The 21,339-nt window shown below is 34.8% G+C and overlaps 1 protein-coding gene across 6 annotated transcripts in view; it reads right to left on the bottom strand.

Moving 5' to 3' along the window:
• The window catches only part of MON2 (MON2 homolog, regulator of endosome-to-Golgi trafficking), a 125,521-nt gene that overhangs the window by 75,398 nt on the left and 28,784 nt on the right, over nt 1–21,339 (bottom strand). For all 6 annotated transcript variants that reach the window (XR_003680303.2, XM_028491196.2, XM_028491195.2 and 3 more), the window contains 6 exons: nt 19,604–19,701; nt 18,375–18,500; nt 13,924–14,118; nt 3,244–3,368; nt 2,726–2,862; nt 1,780–1,933 (listed from right to left, as the gene is read on the bottom strand). Coding sequence is in view for 5 of the 6 variants with exons in the window: in XM_028491196.2 (XP_028346997.1) it covers nt 1,780–1,933; nt 2,726–2,862; nt 3,244–3,368; nt 13,924–14,118; nt 18,375–18,500; nt 19,604–19,701 (835 nt within the window). In the remaining variant the exon portion in view is untranslated. The remainder of the gene's footprint in view (nt 1–1,779; nt 1,934–2,725; nt 2,863–3,243; nt 3,369–13,923; nt 14,119–18,374; nt 18,501–19,603; nt 19,702–21,339) is intronic.

A 21,339-nucleotide genomic window follows, 5' to 3' on the forward strand; every position in this document is an offset into this window, starting at 1 on the left:
CATATATACAATGGAATATTATTCAGCCATAAAAAGAAACGAAATTGAGTTATTTGTAGTGAGGTGGATGGACCTAGAGTCTTTCATACAGAGGGAAGTAAGTCAGAAAGAGAAAAACAAATACCATATGCTAACACATATATATGGAATGTAAAAAAAAAAATGGTTCTGAAGAGAAAGTACTTGATGACATGGGGAGGGGCAGGGGTAAGCTGGGACGAAGCGAAAGAGTGGCATGGACATATATACACTACCAAATGTAAAATAGATAGCTAGTGGGTAGCAGCCACATAGCACAGGGAGATCAACTTGGTGCTTTGTGACCATCTAGAGGGGTGGGATAGGGAGGGTAGGAGGGAGACCCAAGAGGGAGAAGATATGGGGATATATATATATATACATATAGCTGATTCACCTTGTTATACAGCAGAAATTAACACAACATTGTAAAGCAATTATATACCAATAAAGATGTTAAAAAAAATAATAATTATGTCTTTGCTTACTCTTATTTCCTCAGATATATCCTTTCTGTTCCTATCTTCACTGTGATCACTCTCTACACCCTTATAACTTGCTTTTTCTTCAAACAGTTAACCACTACCCAACGCGATACTATATGTTTATTTGCATCTTTATTGACTATCTCACTCACTAAAATGTAAGGTCCACAAGAGCAGCAATTTTGTTCTGTGTTGGGATTATTTCAATTTAAAAAATGAGGTGGGGTAATGAATGCGATAATTATTAATGTCTCCTTCAGTGCTAGAAATCTGATTCTTTTACAACTTGATACTCTAGTATACTCAATCATTAGCCTTTGTAGCAAGGCAAAGCCTATATGAGACAGTAACTTCAATCTTTTAATTGACTAAGAATAACAATATTTCAGTCCTCCATGACTCTTTACTTTTACAATTTTAGGCAAAATAAAAAGCTGCACAGTAAAATATCATTGTGATGATACAATGCAGGCTGACATATCATACAAATTCATGATTTAAACTAGTCAGAGATTCTGCTTCACAGTTTAAGTCTTGATTTACTGTCACTGGAACAGTGTTTTAATTATGCATATCAATTACTCAAAATGTATTAATTAACTGCCTCACAACTGTGGCAATGTTAAACACATGTAGTATTAGTTGCTTTATCTCTGTAAGCACTACAGTTCACTAAGACTTAAGAAAAATCAACAATACACTGCTGAATATGTAGTTGTTAAATTGAAATGTCTAATGACAAATTTTTAAATAACACATGTGGAATCCATTAAACACTTTAATTAATTAAACTAAAAGTTCCATGTGTTAAACCCTAAAAGTGTGATCAGCTGAACACTTAACTATTCACATACAGAATCCTGAAAGGTAGATATATCACTACTCCCATTTTATAGTTGAGTACTTTGAGATTTTTAAATAGGTAAACTAATTTGCTGAAGGTAACTCAGTATCAGAAGACCTAAGTCCACAAGGCCTGAAATCAAGCCACATACTTAAATCAAAAAGCCATACAGAACAAGTGGATAGGTCCTTAGGTAAAGAAATCACATTCTGTTTTATAATGCTGTTAATAGTCCTCAAGTAGTACAAAAGAAAACAAACAAAATCCAGTCCTAGATAAAATTCTCAAAATATGACAAAAGAAAATTAGTTCTTAAATATGTTAGAAATAGTAGGTCTAAAATTTTAAATATAATGCAGAGAGAAACATTTTAGTATAAAATATAAACCGCAACAATAACATTCCTTACAAAATAATGCTACTACTACTTACTAGGTTGCTTTAGCACTGCCTTGTACTGTTACAGTCAGAATAGGTATCCAAGTTCCTCTATATTCAAATGCTGGTAGCAAAGTAACACCTCCACCAATCCCCAACATTCCTGAGTTAGCTGGTGCTGAGACAGGGCCACCTGAATTACTGTTTCCTGTTAGATAGGGAAAGCAAGCAAAGACACCAATTTACTACTTAATTACAAATCCATAATATTCAAACACTTGGTCAATTTTTAAAAATTATGCTATAGACATGGATACTGCACAAATAAATGAAATTTATCAATCTTATTTTGGCTGCTAGAGAGTCTCCCTGTTTCCCCAAAACACCATTTCCTTCTTTACATAAAAGGTACTAATGAGTAAAAATACTGACAAACTATGTAACATACCTTTTGTTAAATCACTTTTTATCAGAGGTGGGAATAGAGGACAAAAGAGACCACTAATCAGAAAATTAAAAATGGAAGAGAAAGAAGTTAAAGGGAACAAGAAGCTATACACTGATTTCCAAACTTAAATCATGTTCACCTGTTTTGTTAAAAGAATGACTAACAGACCTCCTTAGTTACTACCTTAGTAGTAACCACACTCTTTAAAGAGAGCCATCAAATGAAGATTCTTCTAAAATGAAAATTAGCATCTAAACTTTTGATCTTATGTGATGAGAGGAACTGAAAGTATATCAGAGAAGAAAATATATTCTGGAAAGAAATAAACATAGTTACCTCAGTGAGATCAAATTATTCTTTAAGTGTAAATCTTTAAATTTATATATAAAACATAAAATATTATAAAGAAATATAATAAATTATAAAATAAATGTATATATTTAGGTAACCTCAATTTCTCTACTCACAGGATTTCTGTAAATATCCTCTCAGAATACTGAATATTGTAAATTATGGCAGAACATAAAAACCAAAATATGACTAAGCCTTTACCAGCTTGGTTTGTCGTAGCAGGATTTCCAGTAGGAGGGACAAGAAACAAGGACTGGATAAAAGATCCCAGTGCATTCACAATATCACGAAAAACCTTGGTAGAATGCTGTTTCATATCATAGGACTGACAAAATGACCTGTAAAATAATTTTAAATGTTTCTGGAGAAAATATTTGATTAAAAATTTTAAACTTTTTTTAATAGCAAGTAATGTTGATAAATCAGTCTCAATGCTATACTTAAAACTTCTTCATCACACCTGAGTGATTTTACTATGGACAAAGGTTCACAATGAGGTCAGTGTTCTAAAAAAATTATCTTGGCCATATTAACTCAGTAAATTCAATTGATGGCAATCCCTAACCACACTTTTTGCCCACACCTACCCCCCTCCATATACATACAATACACAGTTTTCTTTGTTTAGAAACCATTATTATTTGAAATAAATATTTAAGCTTTTCCTGCTAGCATAAATATTAACCTATCCATTTAACAAAATATTGCTGAGGTTTTACCTCAATAGCTGAGGCTGCACACAGAGTCTGTGTATTGATTCCACTGCAACAGCTCGTAGCCACTGTGGTTTATCTGCATCCAGAAATTTCACCAGAAGTGACAGAAATATTTCACATTCAGTTACCTAAAAAATACAACATTTTTAATAATATTTCTTTAAATCTAAGAATTATAAATTATATTCTTATTCTTACTCCTATGGACAAACCAATAAAATCTTTTAATTGTAAATAAATTACGATCCTTAATGGGGAGTGGAGAAAAAGAAGGGAAAAGTAGTTATATATGGAAAAGATAACAGTAAAAATAATCAGTGTCTCTCTAAATATATCATCGAAAACTCACCCTAATGATCTTCTAACATGGTTAATCTTTTATACCTATTCTTTAGAAAGCACTATGCACCATCATGCCATCCTCATTTCTGGAAGGCAGCATGTATCATGTACACTCATGCACCCTTCATTAATATCACAACACTTTTTCCATATGTTCTTATGCTCCTTAAGAAACAAAGAGGCAATAAGCCAAAGAATGTTTAGCATGTATTCTCTAGTAGGAAAACAAGAAGGAACCTGTAGCAGTTGACAGGTGTAAGATATAAAAGTACTCAGAACAAGGCTTGGTACATAGTTTTGCATTATTAACTATTAGTTATTACCTTTGGTATTAATATAAACCATCTCCTTTGCAAGCTCTTTATAAATAAATAACATTTACAGCATATTCTTGACATTATTCATTAAATGTCTGATAACTGAACAAATGAACAAATGAAAAGTAACCAGTTTATTCAAAGGTTGTTTCTGTTACATATTTGTTGAGGACACAGCAGGACCTCTGGGAGGTAAGAATTAACCTGACATTGTGATCGCTAGGCCAAACTAAATCATACTTCCACACCGAGGACAGCAGGTTATTGGACGTCTTAGCTGGGGGTGCTCCAAAATGAGTGAGCATAATGCGAGGCAAGGAATTGCGAGAATAGAGGAGCCCTCAGGATTTTAGCCCAAAGCCTCAGCAGTTGGTATTTTCTAATGCCTTTTAGGTAGATGCTTAAAAATAGGACATAATTATGAGGATAAAGTAGGAGGGATAACTAAAATCAATTTCATCCTTAGACTGCTATGACTGGGTAAGTCATAAGGCAGAGCTTTGTCACTGTCCTAAACTTGATATGGTTGAAAAGCACTAGATCAGAAATCACATGGCTCATCTTCTTTATCCATCAACTTTGTAGATTACAACAAGCTAGGTAATCTTCTTATAAATAAAGGATAAAAGTACCTGCACCTTCCTGAGAACTCAAATGAGAAAAATATAAGAGTAAAAAAATCCCCTAAACATGACAAAGTGACATGCATATACACAGTGCTTACTATTTTTTCTAAATAAAATTACCCCTTTTAGTAAAGAACTGAAAAGGAGAGAATCATGCTAGTGACTCACTGGGCAACAGTTTTATCTACTGAAGAGTTTTAACATGAGTAGATCCTTCAAAATGTGTACTACGTGCTTTACAGTAAAAGTAGAATTTAAAATGGTGACAGAATTGAAGCTCACTGGTTAGGTTTCCAAGCCAGAAAATAAAGGCTCTCAAAAACATCAAGTACATCACAGCCAAAGGAATTATTAATGTTATAAAACCTGCCTTGAAGAGTTTCACTTCCTCTCCTATGAAAAAATGACTACAGTACAAATCAAACAATCACTCAATTTTATACTACAGCCACTAAAATCTTGTGATTTGGGTAAAAGAGAGAGCCTCTGTCCTGAGGTCTGGAGCTTTGCTTTTGCTTCTACCCTCCTTGCCAAGTGTGAAACTCTGATCAGAGAACTAGTGGCTGAGGACAATGAATTGTTCTCAAGGGTATCTATCAATGGAAGGTGCCTATTGTGAATCTAAGTTAAGCCTTTCCCCCAAGAGGCTGCACTCATATGAAACGGGTATCTATGGTCCAAGTCCAACTCTTGTGGCACAAAAGTACTCCGCGAACACCATTATACTAGCATGAAGGGTGATGAATGTTTCTGAATTCCTATAGTCCTTTGGTACCAAATAATAGTCAAGAGACAACTGATGTTTAAGATGAATCAAAGCCATCCTGGTGGAAATTTTCATCGAAATACCACATAGATGTCTGATAAGGTATCATGTACATAAGATAACTGTTTGCTTAGGAGACAATGAAGAAAGTCTTGTAGAATATTTAAATGCAGGAGTTTATTTCTCAGGAGCTGTTTAGTGCTAACAACCTTATAGCTAGTGGATTTGTTAGTGATAATATCCTTTGTGAGAGAAATATATGTAAAGACGTGGAAAATTAAGTTGCACAACTCAATTTAGCCCATTCATTCCTTTTTAAAAGCAGTAAGTCAAAGGCAGAAGAGAGATATGCTAGCCACTTACAACTAAGTTTAGTAAACTCCTTAAAGATATGTTCCTAAAAAAGACATCTGGGCATGGAGCCTAAGTGTATCAGAGAGCAGAAGAGCACCTAGCTCAGACGACAGAACGTGGAAAGAATATAGTGTACTACCTATATTATATCTGTACCTGAATGACTGGAGTATTCTAATTTCTTCTAATCACTCTCTATATATTAACAGAAGATTAGTTATCTTCTCCGCCCTGAGTTACTTGATAGAATAAGAGATAAGCTGGTGAATACTGGGGAAGAACACTGATTCTCCAGTGCAGTGGTTCCCAAAGTGTGGTCCCTCAGACCATTTCAGTACATCGGTAACATCACACTATTTTCGTAATAAGACTAAGATAATTACTTGCCATTTTTAATGTATTGACATTTGTACTGATGATTCAAAACAATGGTGGGTAAAACAGCTGGTGCTTTAGCAAGAATCAAGGCAGTAGCACCGAACTGTACTAGTGTCATTGTATTCTGCACCATCACACACAATTAAGAAAAGCAAAAGGGTCTATTTCACCTAAGGACCACAATCACAATGAACAAAAATAAAATAACAAATAACAAATAAAATAGAACTATTGATTTTATTAAATCTGACCCATACGTGCATGTCTTTGTAATTTTCTGTGTGACAAAACAGGAAGTACACATGAAGTACTTTTGCTGTGTATCAAAGTACAATGGTTGTCTGAAGGAAAGGCACAGCTGGGAACTGACCTAATCACTTTTTTTCTCCTATGAGAACCATTTTAAGTAAAAGAGTATAGGGCAAACTATGACTATTTAGACTTGTATATATAGCAGATATTTTCTCAAAAATTAACCAAGTAAGCCTGTCACTTTTGGGGAAACAATGGACAGTATTTATTGTCAATGATAAGATTCAAGCTTTCAAACAAAAATTAGAATTTTGGAAAACATATCTGTTGTTGTGACCTTGACAGCGTTTTAAAAACAAAAGACTTTTCTGATAAATGGTTGCTGATATTAACACGTGTGATTTTGGGTACTGTATAAAGTATTAACATTTGGAACATTTGCTCAACCATAATAAATGATGCATGGGTAAAGGATATAATTGAAGCATCAGATGAATCAATGAATTTTAACGTGACAGAGTATAAAAATGTCATTATCATGGTTTCATATTCTACACCTTTAAGAAAGTCACTGGTTCAGTTTGGTATAAGATCAAAGAAGAATATATACTATTACCTGAAAATGCCATTAAAATAATTCTGCCTTTTCCAACTATATATCATTGTGAGGACAGATTTTCTTTGTATGCTTTGACCGAAACAACATATCACAAAATAATGAAAATAGAAGAAGGTATGAGAATCCAGCTATCTTCTATTAAGCCAGACATTAAAGAAATTTGCAAAAAATATAAAACAATGTTTTTTTCCTTTGGAAAATATAGGTATCTTTCATGAAAATAAATTTTTCTGTTAACATGTAATGGGTTTTAGTATCATCTCAGACTTAATTTTTAATACAGTAAATAATGTTAGAAATAATCCACATAAATGAAAGCTCCTCAATATTTTTAAAGAGTATAAAGGGGTCCTACAACCGAAAAGTATAAGAATTACTACTCTAGTATGTCCTTTAGGATGTATCATTTCCAGGTTTAAATAAAGAAAACACAAGAGAAACAAGAGAGATGCATTCCACATCAATCACGTATCTCACCCCAAAACAACCACACTTGTAACTTTTGCCCTTGAAGAAACTAGAATGTCTGAACTGTTCCATACTAATGAGTCAAGTCTCCATGTAACAAATTATAACACTGAGAAATTAATGTCATATCTGAAGAATTCATCTTTGCAGCACAGCCTAGAGCTGCCTTGTTATGAAGGGAAGTTTTACCAGTTGGTCATCACGCCCAATTGATAAGTGAAGAATAGAAGCAGGCTTTTCTCTTCCTTCAAACAGCAACATTCAATCTTTACTGTAGCTGGTTGTGCTTTTATCTCTCCCCATTCTGTCCCCCCAAATTGAGGAGACTAAGATCAAAATATAGAGAATGGTAGAGGAGCAGTACAGGAAACTTGGCACTGGCAGCCTTGGAGAGAGGAAGAAATGAGAACTAAGAAAACAGTGAAGAATAAAATGCAGTGGGTTTTGGGGGTGTAAAAGAATTATTTAACAACCCAGCTCTGCAGCTTATAAACTGTATGATCTCAGGCAAACTATATAAATATCCTGAACCTCATTTTTTCAGCTTTAAAATAGAAATATGAAGGCCTGCTTTATAGGGTTGTAGTAAAGTCTAAATGAATGAATGTAAAGTACTTGTTAGTATCCATAATATATGCACTCAATAACAGCAATTTCACCTAAAACTGAAATTACTAAAGAATAAGATTTCTGTAGCTCTGAAAAAGTCACTGGATGAACCACTAGACAACAGAAGTGGTGAACAGAAACCAAATGCCTTAGTCTGCTTGAGCTTCCATAACAAAATACCATAGACTGGGTGGCTTAGAAAACAGAAATTTATTTCTCACAGTTCTAGAGGCTGGAAGTGTGAGATCAGGGTGGCAGCATGGTTGGGTTCTGGTGAGGGCTCTTTTTCTGGCTTGCAGGCGGCTGCCTTACTACTGTGTCCTCACATGGCAGACAGAGAGAGAGAGAGCACGCTCTCCAGTATCTCTTTGTATAAAGTCACTAATTCTATCATGGGGGCCCTACCTTCATGACCTCGTCTAACCTAATTATCTCCCAAAGATCTCATCTCCAAATACTGTCACAGTGGGGGGTTAGGGCTTCAACATATAAATTTTGAAGGGATACAATTCAGCACCAAGTTTTATAAAAATAAAAGATAATTAAGTTGGTAATTCTTGATTTGGGAACAGAAACAAAATGTGAATCCTGCATTTGTCGTGGTGAAGATGTAAGCATGCTGCATTATTGTGGAGAACAGAAAAAAGACTGGGTTCTCCATTTCTGATTAGTGGATATGAAAAGGAAAAGGAGAAATGTCTTCTCTTTCTACAGCCTTATGTTAATTGAACTAGTTAAACATGTATTTTAGAGAGGGAAGAGAGAGAAGCCCTCCAAAGACAACTATGATAATACCTAGGGAATAAATAGTGAAGTAATATATATTTGGCCTAGTCACAGGTAATAAACTCTCTCAGTTTTTGTTCATTTGGGAAAGACTTCATTTCTCCTTCATTTTGAAGGAAAGTTTTGATTAGTATTCTTGATTGACAGGTTTTTCTTTCAGTACTTTGACTATATCACCCCATTCCCTTCTGGCTGGCAAGGTTTCTGCTGAGAAGTCTGCTGAAAATCTTATGAACGCTCCCTTGCACATGAAGAGTCACTTTTCTTTTTCTGCTTTAAAGATATTTTGTCTGTGACTTTTTTTTTTTTTTTTTTTTTGCAGTACGTGGGCCTCTCACTGCTGTGGCCTCTCCCATTGCGGAGCACAGGCTCCGGACGTGCAGGCTCAGTGACCATGGCTCCCGGGCCCAGCCACTCCGCGGCATATGGGATCCTCCCAGACCGGGGCACGAACCCGTGTCCCCTGCATCGGCAGACGGACTCTCAACCACTGCGCCACCAGGTAAGCCCTGCCTGTGACTTTTGACAGCTTGATTATAATGTGTCTTGGTGTAGGTCTCTTGATTTAATCACAGTTGGAATTATTTGAGCTTCATGAATTTGTATGTCCATTTCCTTCTTCAAATTTGGGGAGTTTCAGCCATTACTTCTTCAAATAGGCTCTCTGCCCCTTTCCCTCCTCATCTAAGACTCCCATAATGCATTGTGAAATAATAAGAAATATGTATGTTGGTCTCCACCCCTGATTTTAGGAGAGCTCCTAAACGCTTGTAAATAGGGGTGGCTAGGAGCATCCTTTGTTCTAAGAATTGACTTCTGACCCCGGTTCCTGACACACATCTCCTAAAACCCTTGTAATTTCCTGAATGATAGGAGCATCTAACACAGAGCTCCTAAATCCCTTGGAACTTCCTTGGTAACAGGAGTATCTTTTGTTCTAATGAAGCAACTCTCAATGGACTCTGGGATAGGGGTTAGTTACCAGAAAGAGCAAACCATGATTAGAAGCTTGGTACTTTCAGCCCCACCCTCCATTCTCTGGAGTGGGAAGAGGGGTGGAAATTGAGTTAATAATCAATCATGCCTACATGATGAAACCTCCCTAAAAATCGCCAAAATATGGAGTTTGGGGAACATCCAGGTTAGTGAACACATTTACATGACAAAAGGGTGGCATACCCCAGCTTCACAGGGACAGAAGCTCCTGCTCTCGGGATCCTTCCAGAACTCACCCTATGTATCTCTTTATCTGCCTGTTCATTGGGACCCTTTAAAATATCCTTGCTAATAAATTGGCAAAAGTAAGTAAAATGTTTTCCTGGGTTCTGTGAGCCACTTTATCAAGTTATTGAACCCCAAGAAGGGGTCGTGGGAACCTCCAATTTGTAGCCAGGTTAGACAGAAGTTGTTGGTAACCTGGGGATCCACTACTTGGGACTGGCATCTAAAACAGGGGACAGTCTCGCAGACTGATCCCTTAACCTATGGGGCCTGTGCTAACTCTGGTAGATGTCAGAATTTAATCAAAATGTAAGACACCTGGCTGTCAGAAAACTGGTCAGTGTGGGGAAAAATATCCACGTTTGGTTACAGAGGTATGTGAGTGTGAAAGTAAAACACAGTGCGTTTTTCCTAGACATGCATATACTGGTCTACTTGAGGTGTCCCATAGGGTCTCTTCTTTCTTTTTTCTTTTTGCTCCTCTGACTTGATAATTTCAAATAACCTGTCTTCAACTTTGCTGATTCTTCCTTCTACTTGATCCAGTCTGCTATTTCCTCTAGTGAATTTTTTCAATTCAGTTATTGTATTCTTCAGCTTCAAAATTTGTTTGGTTCTTTTTTATAGTTTCTCTTTGTTGATATTCTCATTTTGTTCATATACCATTTTCCTGACTAGTTGCCTGTGCTCTCTTTTAGCTCTCTGAGCATCTTTGTGATAGTTATTTTGAATTCTTTGTTGGGTAACTCACTTATCTCCATTTCTTTAGGGACAGTTTCTGGAGGTTTATTTTGCTCCTTTGGTTAGGCCATGTTTTCCTGTTTATTTGTATGACTTCTTATTTTCTGTTGAAATTTGGGCATTTGAAAAAACAGCTAATTCTTTTAGTCTTTATGGACTGGCTTTGTACAGAGAAAGATCTTTACCAACCAGCCCAGCTAGAGATTTTGGGGTCCTCTCAAACCTTTTCTGTCAATGTGTCCTCTCTGGGCTTATGTGTGTAATTTCCCAGCTAAAGACGTTTGCCGATTTCTACTCAGGAGCTCCCCCTGGTGTCTGTATGTAGTACTGCAGTCTGTGGTGCTGTATCAAGTCAAGGTATTGGTGCTTCCCCTGGTGTCTGTCTGTGTTACTATAATCTCCCTGGTGCTGTGGCAAGCCACAGGGCTTGACTTTGATCTCAGCAGGCCCCCAGGCATCCAAGTATGTTGCTGCCTTTCTTGTAAGTGTCCAAGAGTCAGGTGAGACAAAAATCAGTCCCTTGGGCAGTACCCCCAAAAGTCAGGACATTGGTTGCGTATTTCACCCTTTTTTTCCATCTGAAGGAGAAGCCATAAGTTGGAAATTTCCCTTGATCATACCATGCTGTGCTGTGCCAGGAGTGGGATGAGGTACAGCGGGTAAGTGCAATGGGTTTTCCTACCCACTCTAATGAACCTTTTCTTGGCCTTGGACTTGCCTGGGGTGCTGTAATTTCTAAGCTGGTTTCTAAAGTTCTTACAAGGGCAATCTGTTCTGTATATTGTTAAGTTGGTGTCTCCATGAGGGGTAGAGTGCCTGGAGCTTCCTATTCTATCATCTTGTCACTCCGCTGTACATTTTTTAAAAAGTTTCTTTGTGGATAGAAACAGACTATAAATAAACACAATACATAAAATATAACAGCTGATAGGTAAAAGCTGTCCGTCTTTAAAGGAACTAATCTACCTTTCTTAAAAAAGAACTTTAAGACTCTTAAACCCTTGGCACCAAGCCCTGATAGTTTACAGTTCCCTAAATAGCAATACATTCTTTTTAAAAAAAATTTAACTTTATTTTTCTTATATAGCAGGTTCTTATTAGTTATCTATTTTATACATATTAATGTATATACGTCAAACCCAATCTCCCAGTTCATCCCACCACAATCACCCCCCTCCCCACTTTCCCCCCTTGTTCTCCATACGTTTGTTCTCTACATTTGTGTCTCCATCTCTGCCTTGCAAACTGGTTCATCTGTACCATTTTTCTAGATTCCATATATGTGCATTAATATATGATATCTGTTTTCCTCTTTCTGACTTACTTCACTCTGTATGACAATCTCTAGGTCCATCCACGCCTCTACAAATGACACAATTTTGTTCCTTTTTATGGTTGAGTAATATTCCATTGTATACATGTACCACATCTTCTTTATCCATTTGTCTGTCGATGGGCATTTAGGTTGCTTCCATCACCTGACTATTGTAAATGGTGATGCAATGAACACTGGGGTACATGTGTCTTTCTGAATTATGGTTTTCTCTGGGTATACGCCCAGTAGTGGGATTGCTGGGTCATATGGTAATTCTATTTTTAGATTTTTTTAAGGAACCTCCATACTGTTCTCGTAGTGGCTGTATCAATTTACATTCCCACCAACAGTGCAAGAGGGTTCCCTTTTCTCCACACCCTCTCCAGCATTTGTTGTTTGTAGATTTTCTGATGATGCCCATTCTTAACTGGTGTGAGGTAATACCTCATTGTAGTCTTGATTTGCATTTCTCTAATAATTAGTGGTGTTGAGCAGCTCTTCCTGTGCCTCTTGGCCATCTGTATGTCTTCTTTGGAGAAATGTCTATTTAGGTCTTCTGCCCATTTTTGGATTGGGTTGTTTTTTTTGTTTTTATTTTCATTACTCTAGGAGGTAGGTCAAAAAAGATCTTGCTGTGATTTACGTCAAAGAGTGTTCTTCCTATGTTTTCCTCTAAGAGTTTTATAGTGTCCGTTCTTACATTTAGGTCTTTAATCCATTTGGAGTTTATTTTTGTGTATGGTGTTAAGGAGTGTTGTAATTTCATTCTTAGCAACACATTCTGAAATGACTTGATTTCCTACAGTATTGCCAAACAATGTATTAAATATATTATAGATATACCTCACGTGGCCAGAAATAATTATAACTACAGTGCTTATAAAGACTATTTCTAAATGCATTTTACATAAATGGACTTGGAATATGAAAAGAACATCTATGACAAGTATAACATAAATATGGAAAAAACCTTTTTTTTTAAATGGTCTCCACAGAATTTAGTATAAACTACCTATATGGTCTAATAGTTTGTTATGTTGTTGGTTATCACTAACATGTAGCATACTGACTTTTCAAAGATGATCTATAACCAATAACTTTTTTTTAAATTCTTTTTTCTTGTGATGAGAACTTTTGTTTTTAATTTATTTATTTATTTATTTATTTTTGGCTGTGTTGGGTCTTCATTTCTGTGCAAGGGCTTTCTCTAGTTGTGGCAAGCGGGGGCCAGTCTTCATCATGGAGCGCGGGCCTCTCACTATTGCAGCCTCTCTTGTTGCGGAGCACAGGCTCCAGACGCGCAGGCTCAGTAGTTGTGGCTCACGGGCCTAGCTGCTCCGCGGCATGTGCGATCTTCCCAGACCAGGGCTTGAACCCGTGTCCCCGGCACTGGCAGGCAGATTCTCAACCACTGCACCACCAGGGAAGCCCTAACCAATTACTTTTGTTAATTAAAATTAAGGTAAAATGCTGAATATGACTTAACATAAAATTAAAAAGAAACATACCATCATATACCATTTTCTCTGAAAAATATTTAAGAGTCAATCATTACATTGAAAGAATTATGATCTGGAATATCACAACATATCCTGCATCCAAAAATTTATGCAAAATAGATACAATATTAGACTGAAAGTAAAAATTGATTTCTAATGCTAGATTTCACAAAATCTGATAACAGGCCATGACTCTTCTTTACATACATTAAAAATGCCACATAAACATAAGAAAGGGACGAATGAACTTTTGAGTACCTAAAAGAGTACCTATAGGTACTCAAAACAAAAAAGTTTGCTTAACTGAAGTGAAAAAGCTAAATTCATCATCTTCTCAGAAGAGACTTCATGCGATTACACACACAAACACATATGAAAATTAGCACTTACCAAAAGACTGTAAAATTGCTTAATCAGAACAGATACTACTCTCAGCAAACGCATGCAGATAGGAAAATATGGTTTTTCAACTGGTGCTGGAGAAGATGAAGTGCTGGAACCTTGTCTGAACTTTATATTTGGAGAAAAGAGCTTTATCACAAGAGGACATACCCTTTCTTTGAGGAGGAAACTAAATTCCTGATGCTATTTGCAAAGATTAAAAAAAAAAGAAAAAAAAGAAGAATTAACTTAGTTTGTACTTAATGCTTATAAAACAGTCTCACAGTTAATAATAATCTTTAATAATCAGTATGAATAATTTAGCTTTATTATAAGTTTATACAGTTTATTATTTTACCGTTTAACACACAATTCTGAAATTAGTATTGTTCTTTGAGAATATAAGATCAAACAATATTTCAAGAAGTTTTAAAAAGAATCTAAGTTAAAAGGGAACATTTAATAATTTTGGAATTAAAACGATGTTTATTACTAGGACTTTTAATTTTAGTAGGACACTAGCCATTAAAAACATAAAGAACAAAAGAAAGAAAATAGATTACACAAATTCAAACAGATAAAGCATTTAAATAGGCAGCTGACAAAAAATCTGATTAATGAAGTATAATAAATCATATAATTCAGATTTTATTTTGCAAAGATAATTCTATTCATGCATAGAAGATTTACTAATTAAGTTAATATTTTGTTCTACTTAGATTGCTTGAACAGAACACAATGAGCTGATAAAAACACAATGACAAACAAGCATAATTATTTTAAAGTCTGGGAATCTTGCAAAGAATTCTTAAATTTTACTTATAATTATGGCATATTATGCAGAAAAGCTCCCTTAACCTATTAATGCCTTGACTATATTAGCCAAAAGTAGTCCCATTATACAGACAATACAAGGTCCAGTCTACATTTAATGTCTAACCTCAAATATATATTATTCTGTTGTTTTAAGCATCTCAATTTCATTGAAGCGCAAACAAAGAAACAATAATAAAAATCTACCAATCTAATCCTTTAATCTTACCAAAAAAAGGAAAAATAAGGCATAGAGCAGTTTATTTGTTCAGAATCACAAAATTTGTAAAATGTATTTTTTTTAAAAAAGTCAGGTTCATTCAAGGAAAAAAATCAGCTTCACTAGAGGAAAAAAAAAAAAGAAAACTCAGATAAGTAAAAAGATAAAAATAAAAGCTTTGCTTCATCTCACCTCCCAGAGATAAGTTAGTGAGTCATCATTGTTGACTCCAAATATATATCCTTCTAGTCTTTTATAGCCATTTTTTAAAACATTTTTATTGGAGTATAATTGCTTTTATATCCATTTTAATGTACTTTTAATTCTTCCCCCCAAAAAATGGGATCTTAAGAGTTAAGTGATTTGAAATTCTACTCTCAAATCTACAGTAGTTTCACTGACAAAATGAAAAGCATAGTTAAGTCCGTTTTTCATACTTTGTTAATTAACCTTAGGTATTGGTTAATTCATAAATATTACAGACAACTCTGAAAAGTTTTATCTATTCCCTTTTCCCCCTCACTATTCAACTAACTGCAATTGGGTTTCCTCCACAGCCCCCATCAACCACTCCATCTCCACTGAAACTATTCTCATTGTACTTATGATCTCTGTGGACAAAGCAAACACTCCCCTTTCAGTCTTACCAAATTTCTTTGAAGCACATGACATAACTGATTACTTGGTTCATCTTGAAGCTTTCTCTGCTTTTGTCTTTTATTATGCCACAGTCTCTCAGATGCATTCCTACATTTCTGGCCCCCATGTTCTTAGTCTCTTTTGTATGCTCATCCTCTCATACCCAACTATTTAACAATGAGGTACCTCAGAGCTCCAGAATATCAGGTCCTCACTTCCATATGTTATCACCATAGGTGATCTCATTCACTCCCATATCTTCAATTAGCAACTACATGCCAGTGAAGTTTAAATTTATAACTTTAGCCCAAAACCTTACTTCTGAGCTCAAGATGCATAAATTAAACTACCATTTTGTGTACACTCAGGTGTCTCAAAATGAGTAAGTTCAAAACTGAATAAACTATCCTTTCTAGCAAAAGTTCTGCCCATAGAGTATTCCACCTTAGTAGCAAGCAACACACTGCTCAAGCCAGAAAGCCAAAAGTCATCTTTGATTAATAAAGTATAATCAGTCCTATAACTCACTGATTTTATTTTGAAGAAGGTAAAAGACTGCTTTTTTTCCTCACATTTCAATGATTTATTCAGCATTTACTTGCTGACTGTTTAATATGTACCAAGCACTGTGCTAGGTAAAGGAATTCAAGGTTAAGTTCCATTTTGTCCCTGCCCTTATAAAGCTTATTTGCTAAAAGAGAAGACAGATCCTTTCTTAGAGCCACTGCTCTGGAATATTCTTTTCCTATACTACCTATTTCCCCCAACTAACTACTCTTTATCTTTCAGGTGAAAGCTTCATAGCCTTCATTCATCACCAACTCTCCACCAGGTTTGGTACCTATGTTACTCATTTCCATAGCACTTTTTATACTTTTTCCTCACAGCACTCATCATGGCTTATTATTCAGTTAATGTTTTTCTTCCAATTAGATTGGTAAGTGCTGTAAGGGGAGGAATTTTATCTGTCTTATTTAAATTCTGTATCCTTGGCACTGAACACATGGACTAGCATATTGTAAGGGATTGGTAAATTTTGATTGGATGAGTGAATAATGAGTGAATGAAAGCAAATATTTATCTCTTGAAGAAAACTTTGTAGGTGTAAATTTTAGGATCTTACACAGAATAATTCTTTTTTCTCCTCTGCATTATAGCAGGAAGAATAAAGTAGAATAGATTTATTATGGACACAATAAACTGGAAACATTTTTTCAAATCTTTTCCTACAAAATTAAAAAACATAATCCAAACTATAGACATTTCAAATTCATTGTCTATGGCCATAACCACCCTGAACGCACCCGATCTCATCAAATTCAAATTCATTTACAAATTCATTCACTCATTCATTTAAATATTTACTGAACACCTGTCATATGCCAGGCACCACTATAGGCACCTATACAACAGTGAACTAAGTCCCTGCCTCATAGAGCTTACTTTCCTGTAGGAGAAGTGAGAAGATCAACTAATGTACAAATACATGTCAGGAGGAAATAAGTGATATAAAGAAAAATAACAAGTAGTAAGAAAGACAAGGGTGCTGCCATGAAAAAAAGCTGCCATTTTACACAGTGGTGGGGAAGGTTTATCTGGTAGGTTGACCATTGAGTAAAGACCTCAAAAGAGTAAGAGAACAAGCCATATGGGAGAAAAGCATTCCAGGTTCAGGAAGCAGGAAGTACAAAGGCCTAGGAGCAGGAGTCCACCTGGGTCATTTAGGAACAAGAATGACAGTGTGGCTAAAGGGTGAGGGCACTTACAAACTATGAAACCTTAGACAAATTATTTAACCCTCTTAAAGTCTTAGCTTCCTCCTGTGTAAAGTAGGAATAATTGGTACTTCTCAGGCACTCGTGCAGCTTAAAGAGAGTATGATATATAAGGAATTTAGCAAAGTCACAACATGGAGTAGGCAGTCCAAAGTGGTAGCTGTTACAACTATCAGTTTATACAAGATGATTAGTCTAGTTGTATCTAAACTTATCCTATATTAATACAGGAAAGGGAATCATCAGTTAATATTGTTCATTATCATTGAAAGCACTGAACAGTTGTCTAACATGGACCAAAAATTAGGAACCATGTAGTAAAAGTTTCAGTCCCAACTCTTGGGCTTAAGGACCTTCTACTTTTTTCGCACTTGATTCACACATTTTGTAGGTAAGAGCAAGGATAAAATAGATGACCTAGGGAGGGGCAGCATGGTAGGAAAGGAGCTAGAGTAGTATTAAAAGTTCTAAGTTTTTGTTCAAGATCTGCTAATAACTAAAGAACCCCATGTAAATCACTGAATCACTTTTGGACTTTAGCTTCTTACAAGTAAAATGAAAAGTTTGAATTCTTTCTCTTTTTCCCCTATTAACCTTCTGTTTTGAAATATTCTGTATAGCACATTAAATTTATTAAGCACTGATGACTTCTTTTATCCATTTAAATTATGTTAAAGCACAAAGCTGCACATAAACAAGTAAAAAAATTAGTAACAATTTTTTAAGGCTTTTAAATATTACAAAAATAGCTCACGTACCACACTCCTCTTTACACCATTAGATTGGGAAATGCTTGACTAGACACTCTAGGAATTCCTTCTAATGTTAAAATTTCAAACTGCTTGGGCACAACAAAAATTAAGATATCAGGTGCAAATTATTATATGTCTAAAGTCTGAGGTTATAAATTTTTCATCTTTTAATGTGGGGGAAAAATACATGTTACTCTCTTGAAAAATATCTGTGAAAAAATTAAAGATTAATTTTGTTGCAAGATACTACAAATGGCTTACTTGTAAAAAGACTTGTGGAAAATCATTCAAGACTGACTCAAGTAATTCGAGGCCAAATGTTCGGGTCATTTCTGTCATGCCTACTAGCCAGTAAGGGGCATCAGCATTAACCAACTGACAAAGGTCCTGGGAAAATAAATCAAACAATGAAGAAAAAATAAATAAAATATTTCACATGCTGGAATGAAATGTCCTTTCATTTTATAGTTCATAAAATTTTTTTTAAAGTATCTCTTCTTAAATAATAGGTTTTACTCCTTAGAAACTAAGTACTGGTAATTCAAATTTTGATTAATTGTATAGTTGATTATATAAGTAAACTAAATAAATAGAGTGCACAGATAAATGATTATTCTTACATGGTTTTAATGAAAAACCACTTAACCCTTTAATCAAAATTAATAAAATTTTCAGTGCAGGTTAATCTTATTTTATTCACGACAAGTAATGTAAAACTCAGGTATTTGCATATCAAATTACATTAGGTAGAACAGATGTTTAGTACTTTCATTTTCCTATTAAGGGAAGTATTTTATATGACTAGTCATCCCTAATATATCTAGTTCAGGGTTTATTTTATTTCCTTAAAGTGAAACATAACATTTTATCATGTAAATTAGCTATAGATGCTCTTTAATGTTTTAGAACTTTTTTAAAATACAGGCATCACGGGCTTTTCAAAAGTTCGCTTTACCACTTAGCTTTTACGGAAGACCGATGTTAGCACCTGTTTTCTCTAACCAGAAGAAATCTGAAGAGGATTTTCACTTTTACCGAAAAAAAAAAAAAAGGCAAAAGTGAAAATCGTGTCAGCACTTGCTTTGCAGCGAGCCCATAGCAGAGGCAGCGCACACCACAGGCAGCAAGAGTGGTACCACCAAGCTCTTTCCCCGGGAACTACACTCAGCATCTCAGCATCAAGGTGCCATAGCTTTGAACTGTGTCTGTGAGCATCTGTGCTTTATCTCGATCTATTTTATGCATTCGTTACATAATTGTATACTAAGGTAATTGCTTTTTCACTTTAGGCCATTTTGGCTTATGAAAGGTTTCACAGAAATGTGCTACTGTCAGATAATGGGGGAAACCTGTACCTCTTTTGACACTTTAAAATTGGACAATTAAAAAAAATGACACTTAAAAAACTGAATCAGATACAAAATTCCAAAATCAAAAATTCATACAAAACTATATTGTATAATAAAAATTATTCTTATCAATTGAAATACCTGGAAAAGCATATACGCATCTTTAGCACAAGGTTTGAGGGTACTGACAGATCTTCTGTTACTATTTCCTTGGACTAGTACTGGTTGTTCTACAACATCTGCAATCAAAATTAGAGAGGTTTTAGGAGTTTATAATGACCTTTAATAAATCATATATACTGTCTAAAAGGTATGCTTAAAATAAATACTTATTTATAGAATTATAAACTTTAATAACTTCAGAACCATGCCTACAAAATGGAAAGAAAAATTGGGAATCCCATTTTTATACAAAATGCCATAAAAATCACTCACTATCTTACATTCATTTTAATAAACTTAGTATCTTTACACATACATTTGATTTTCTCAGTACCCCTCTCTCCGGTCTCTTTATTTCATGGATTTAAAATTCACATGATCTTTGAATGTACCATTAAATATGAAACATATAAATATTTATCACATGGTTAATTTCTCTATCATCTCTCCATCTTCAAAAGAATTAACTGCTTGATCTGCCACAAGTACTATGTCAGTCACAGGTATTGACTAGCTAAGAGTCAACTAGAATGGGGCTTCCCAATTTCTTTGAATACTAAGAAGATATCATTCCCTGTAAGTCATGACAGCCTGTTTTGAATAAATGTTGACTCAATGACTACTTGAAAAGAAAGAGGTTCTAAGTATTTTCTACCTTATTAGAAAGTATTAAATGAGATGTTAGTCTTTAGAGACACACAGCCAAAACTACCAATCCAGAACTTATACTGAGATTATGAATATATAAGACATTCAAACTGGAGAACTGCCCTGTTTTATCCCTTAAGTTTAATTCCTTAATATTCCAAACTGCCAGAATTCCACCTGCATTTCCCCTAGGAAAAGTGAGACCAAAGTCAGTGGGAATATTCTAATAAACCAACAGACTAAATGTCTGAAACTGAATGTGAAAAATCTGACCAATGGTTAATTTCAGGAAAAGTGAAGCAATTATTAGAGTAGGCAGCATTATCATTACTTACTATTGCCGTTTTTTACCAGTATCAGCAAAAAAACACCAAATGATATGAAAGATTGCTAATATCAAGAGTTTAAGGGGAAAGAAAAAACTATCTAAAGGGAAAAAAAAAGTTTAATCTTTTGTTTCTTGACTCCATAAAACAGAGAGGTTGCTCTTGGTAGCACCTTATGATCTTTTCAACTGATCACGGAAAAAAATTTACTTTTCATCCAATAAGGGTAACAAATGAAAAAAATGTTCAAAGTTATCAAATTATAAAAATTATAACAGAAACATAATATCTGTAAGCTCTGTGACAGGACATGTTTCTAAGTTTTTAGGAAATGCTGTAAATCACAAAGAAAAAGATGCAAAAAATAACAAGTATTTGATGAAAATATGAAAATATTAAACTTTACATTATATAAATATTCTTGATTAACACATGTTAATAGGCAGAGACAAAGATTCACATGAAGGAAGCTCACTCTTGGGAATTTAGCCTAAAGAAATAATTCAAATGGAAATATATATGTAGGAAGACACTCAAAACAATACTAAACTATTGAACACAAGTAGTTCATTAAATTATAGAATAGCCACAAAATATAATGCAACCATTAAAATTTCAATTACAAAAATAAAAAAATAACATGAAAAATTCATATAATGTAATGTTTGGCTAAAAATACTTATAATGCAACATCTGGTGTGAAATGTGAAATTATCATCTTCAATATGAAATTATGAATAT

This window comes from Physeter macrocephalus, chromosome 6 (assembly GCF_002837175.3).
Source record: "Physeter macrocephalus isolate SW-GA chromosome 6, ASM283717v5, whole genome shotgun sequence".
NCBI lineage: Eukaryota > Metazoa > Chordata > Mammalia > Artiodactyla > Physeteridae > Physeter > Physeter macrocephalus.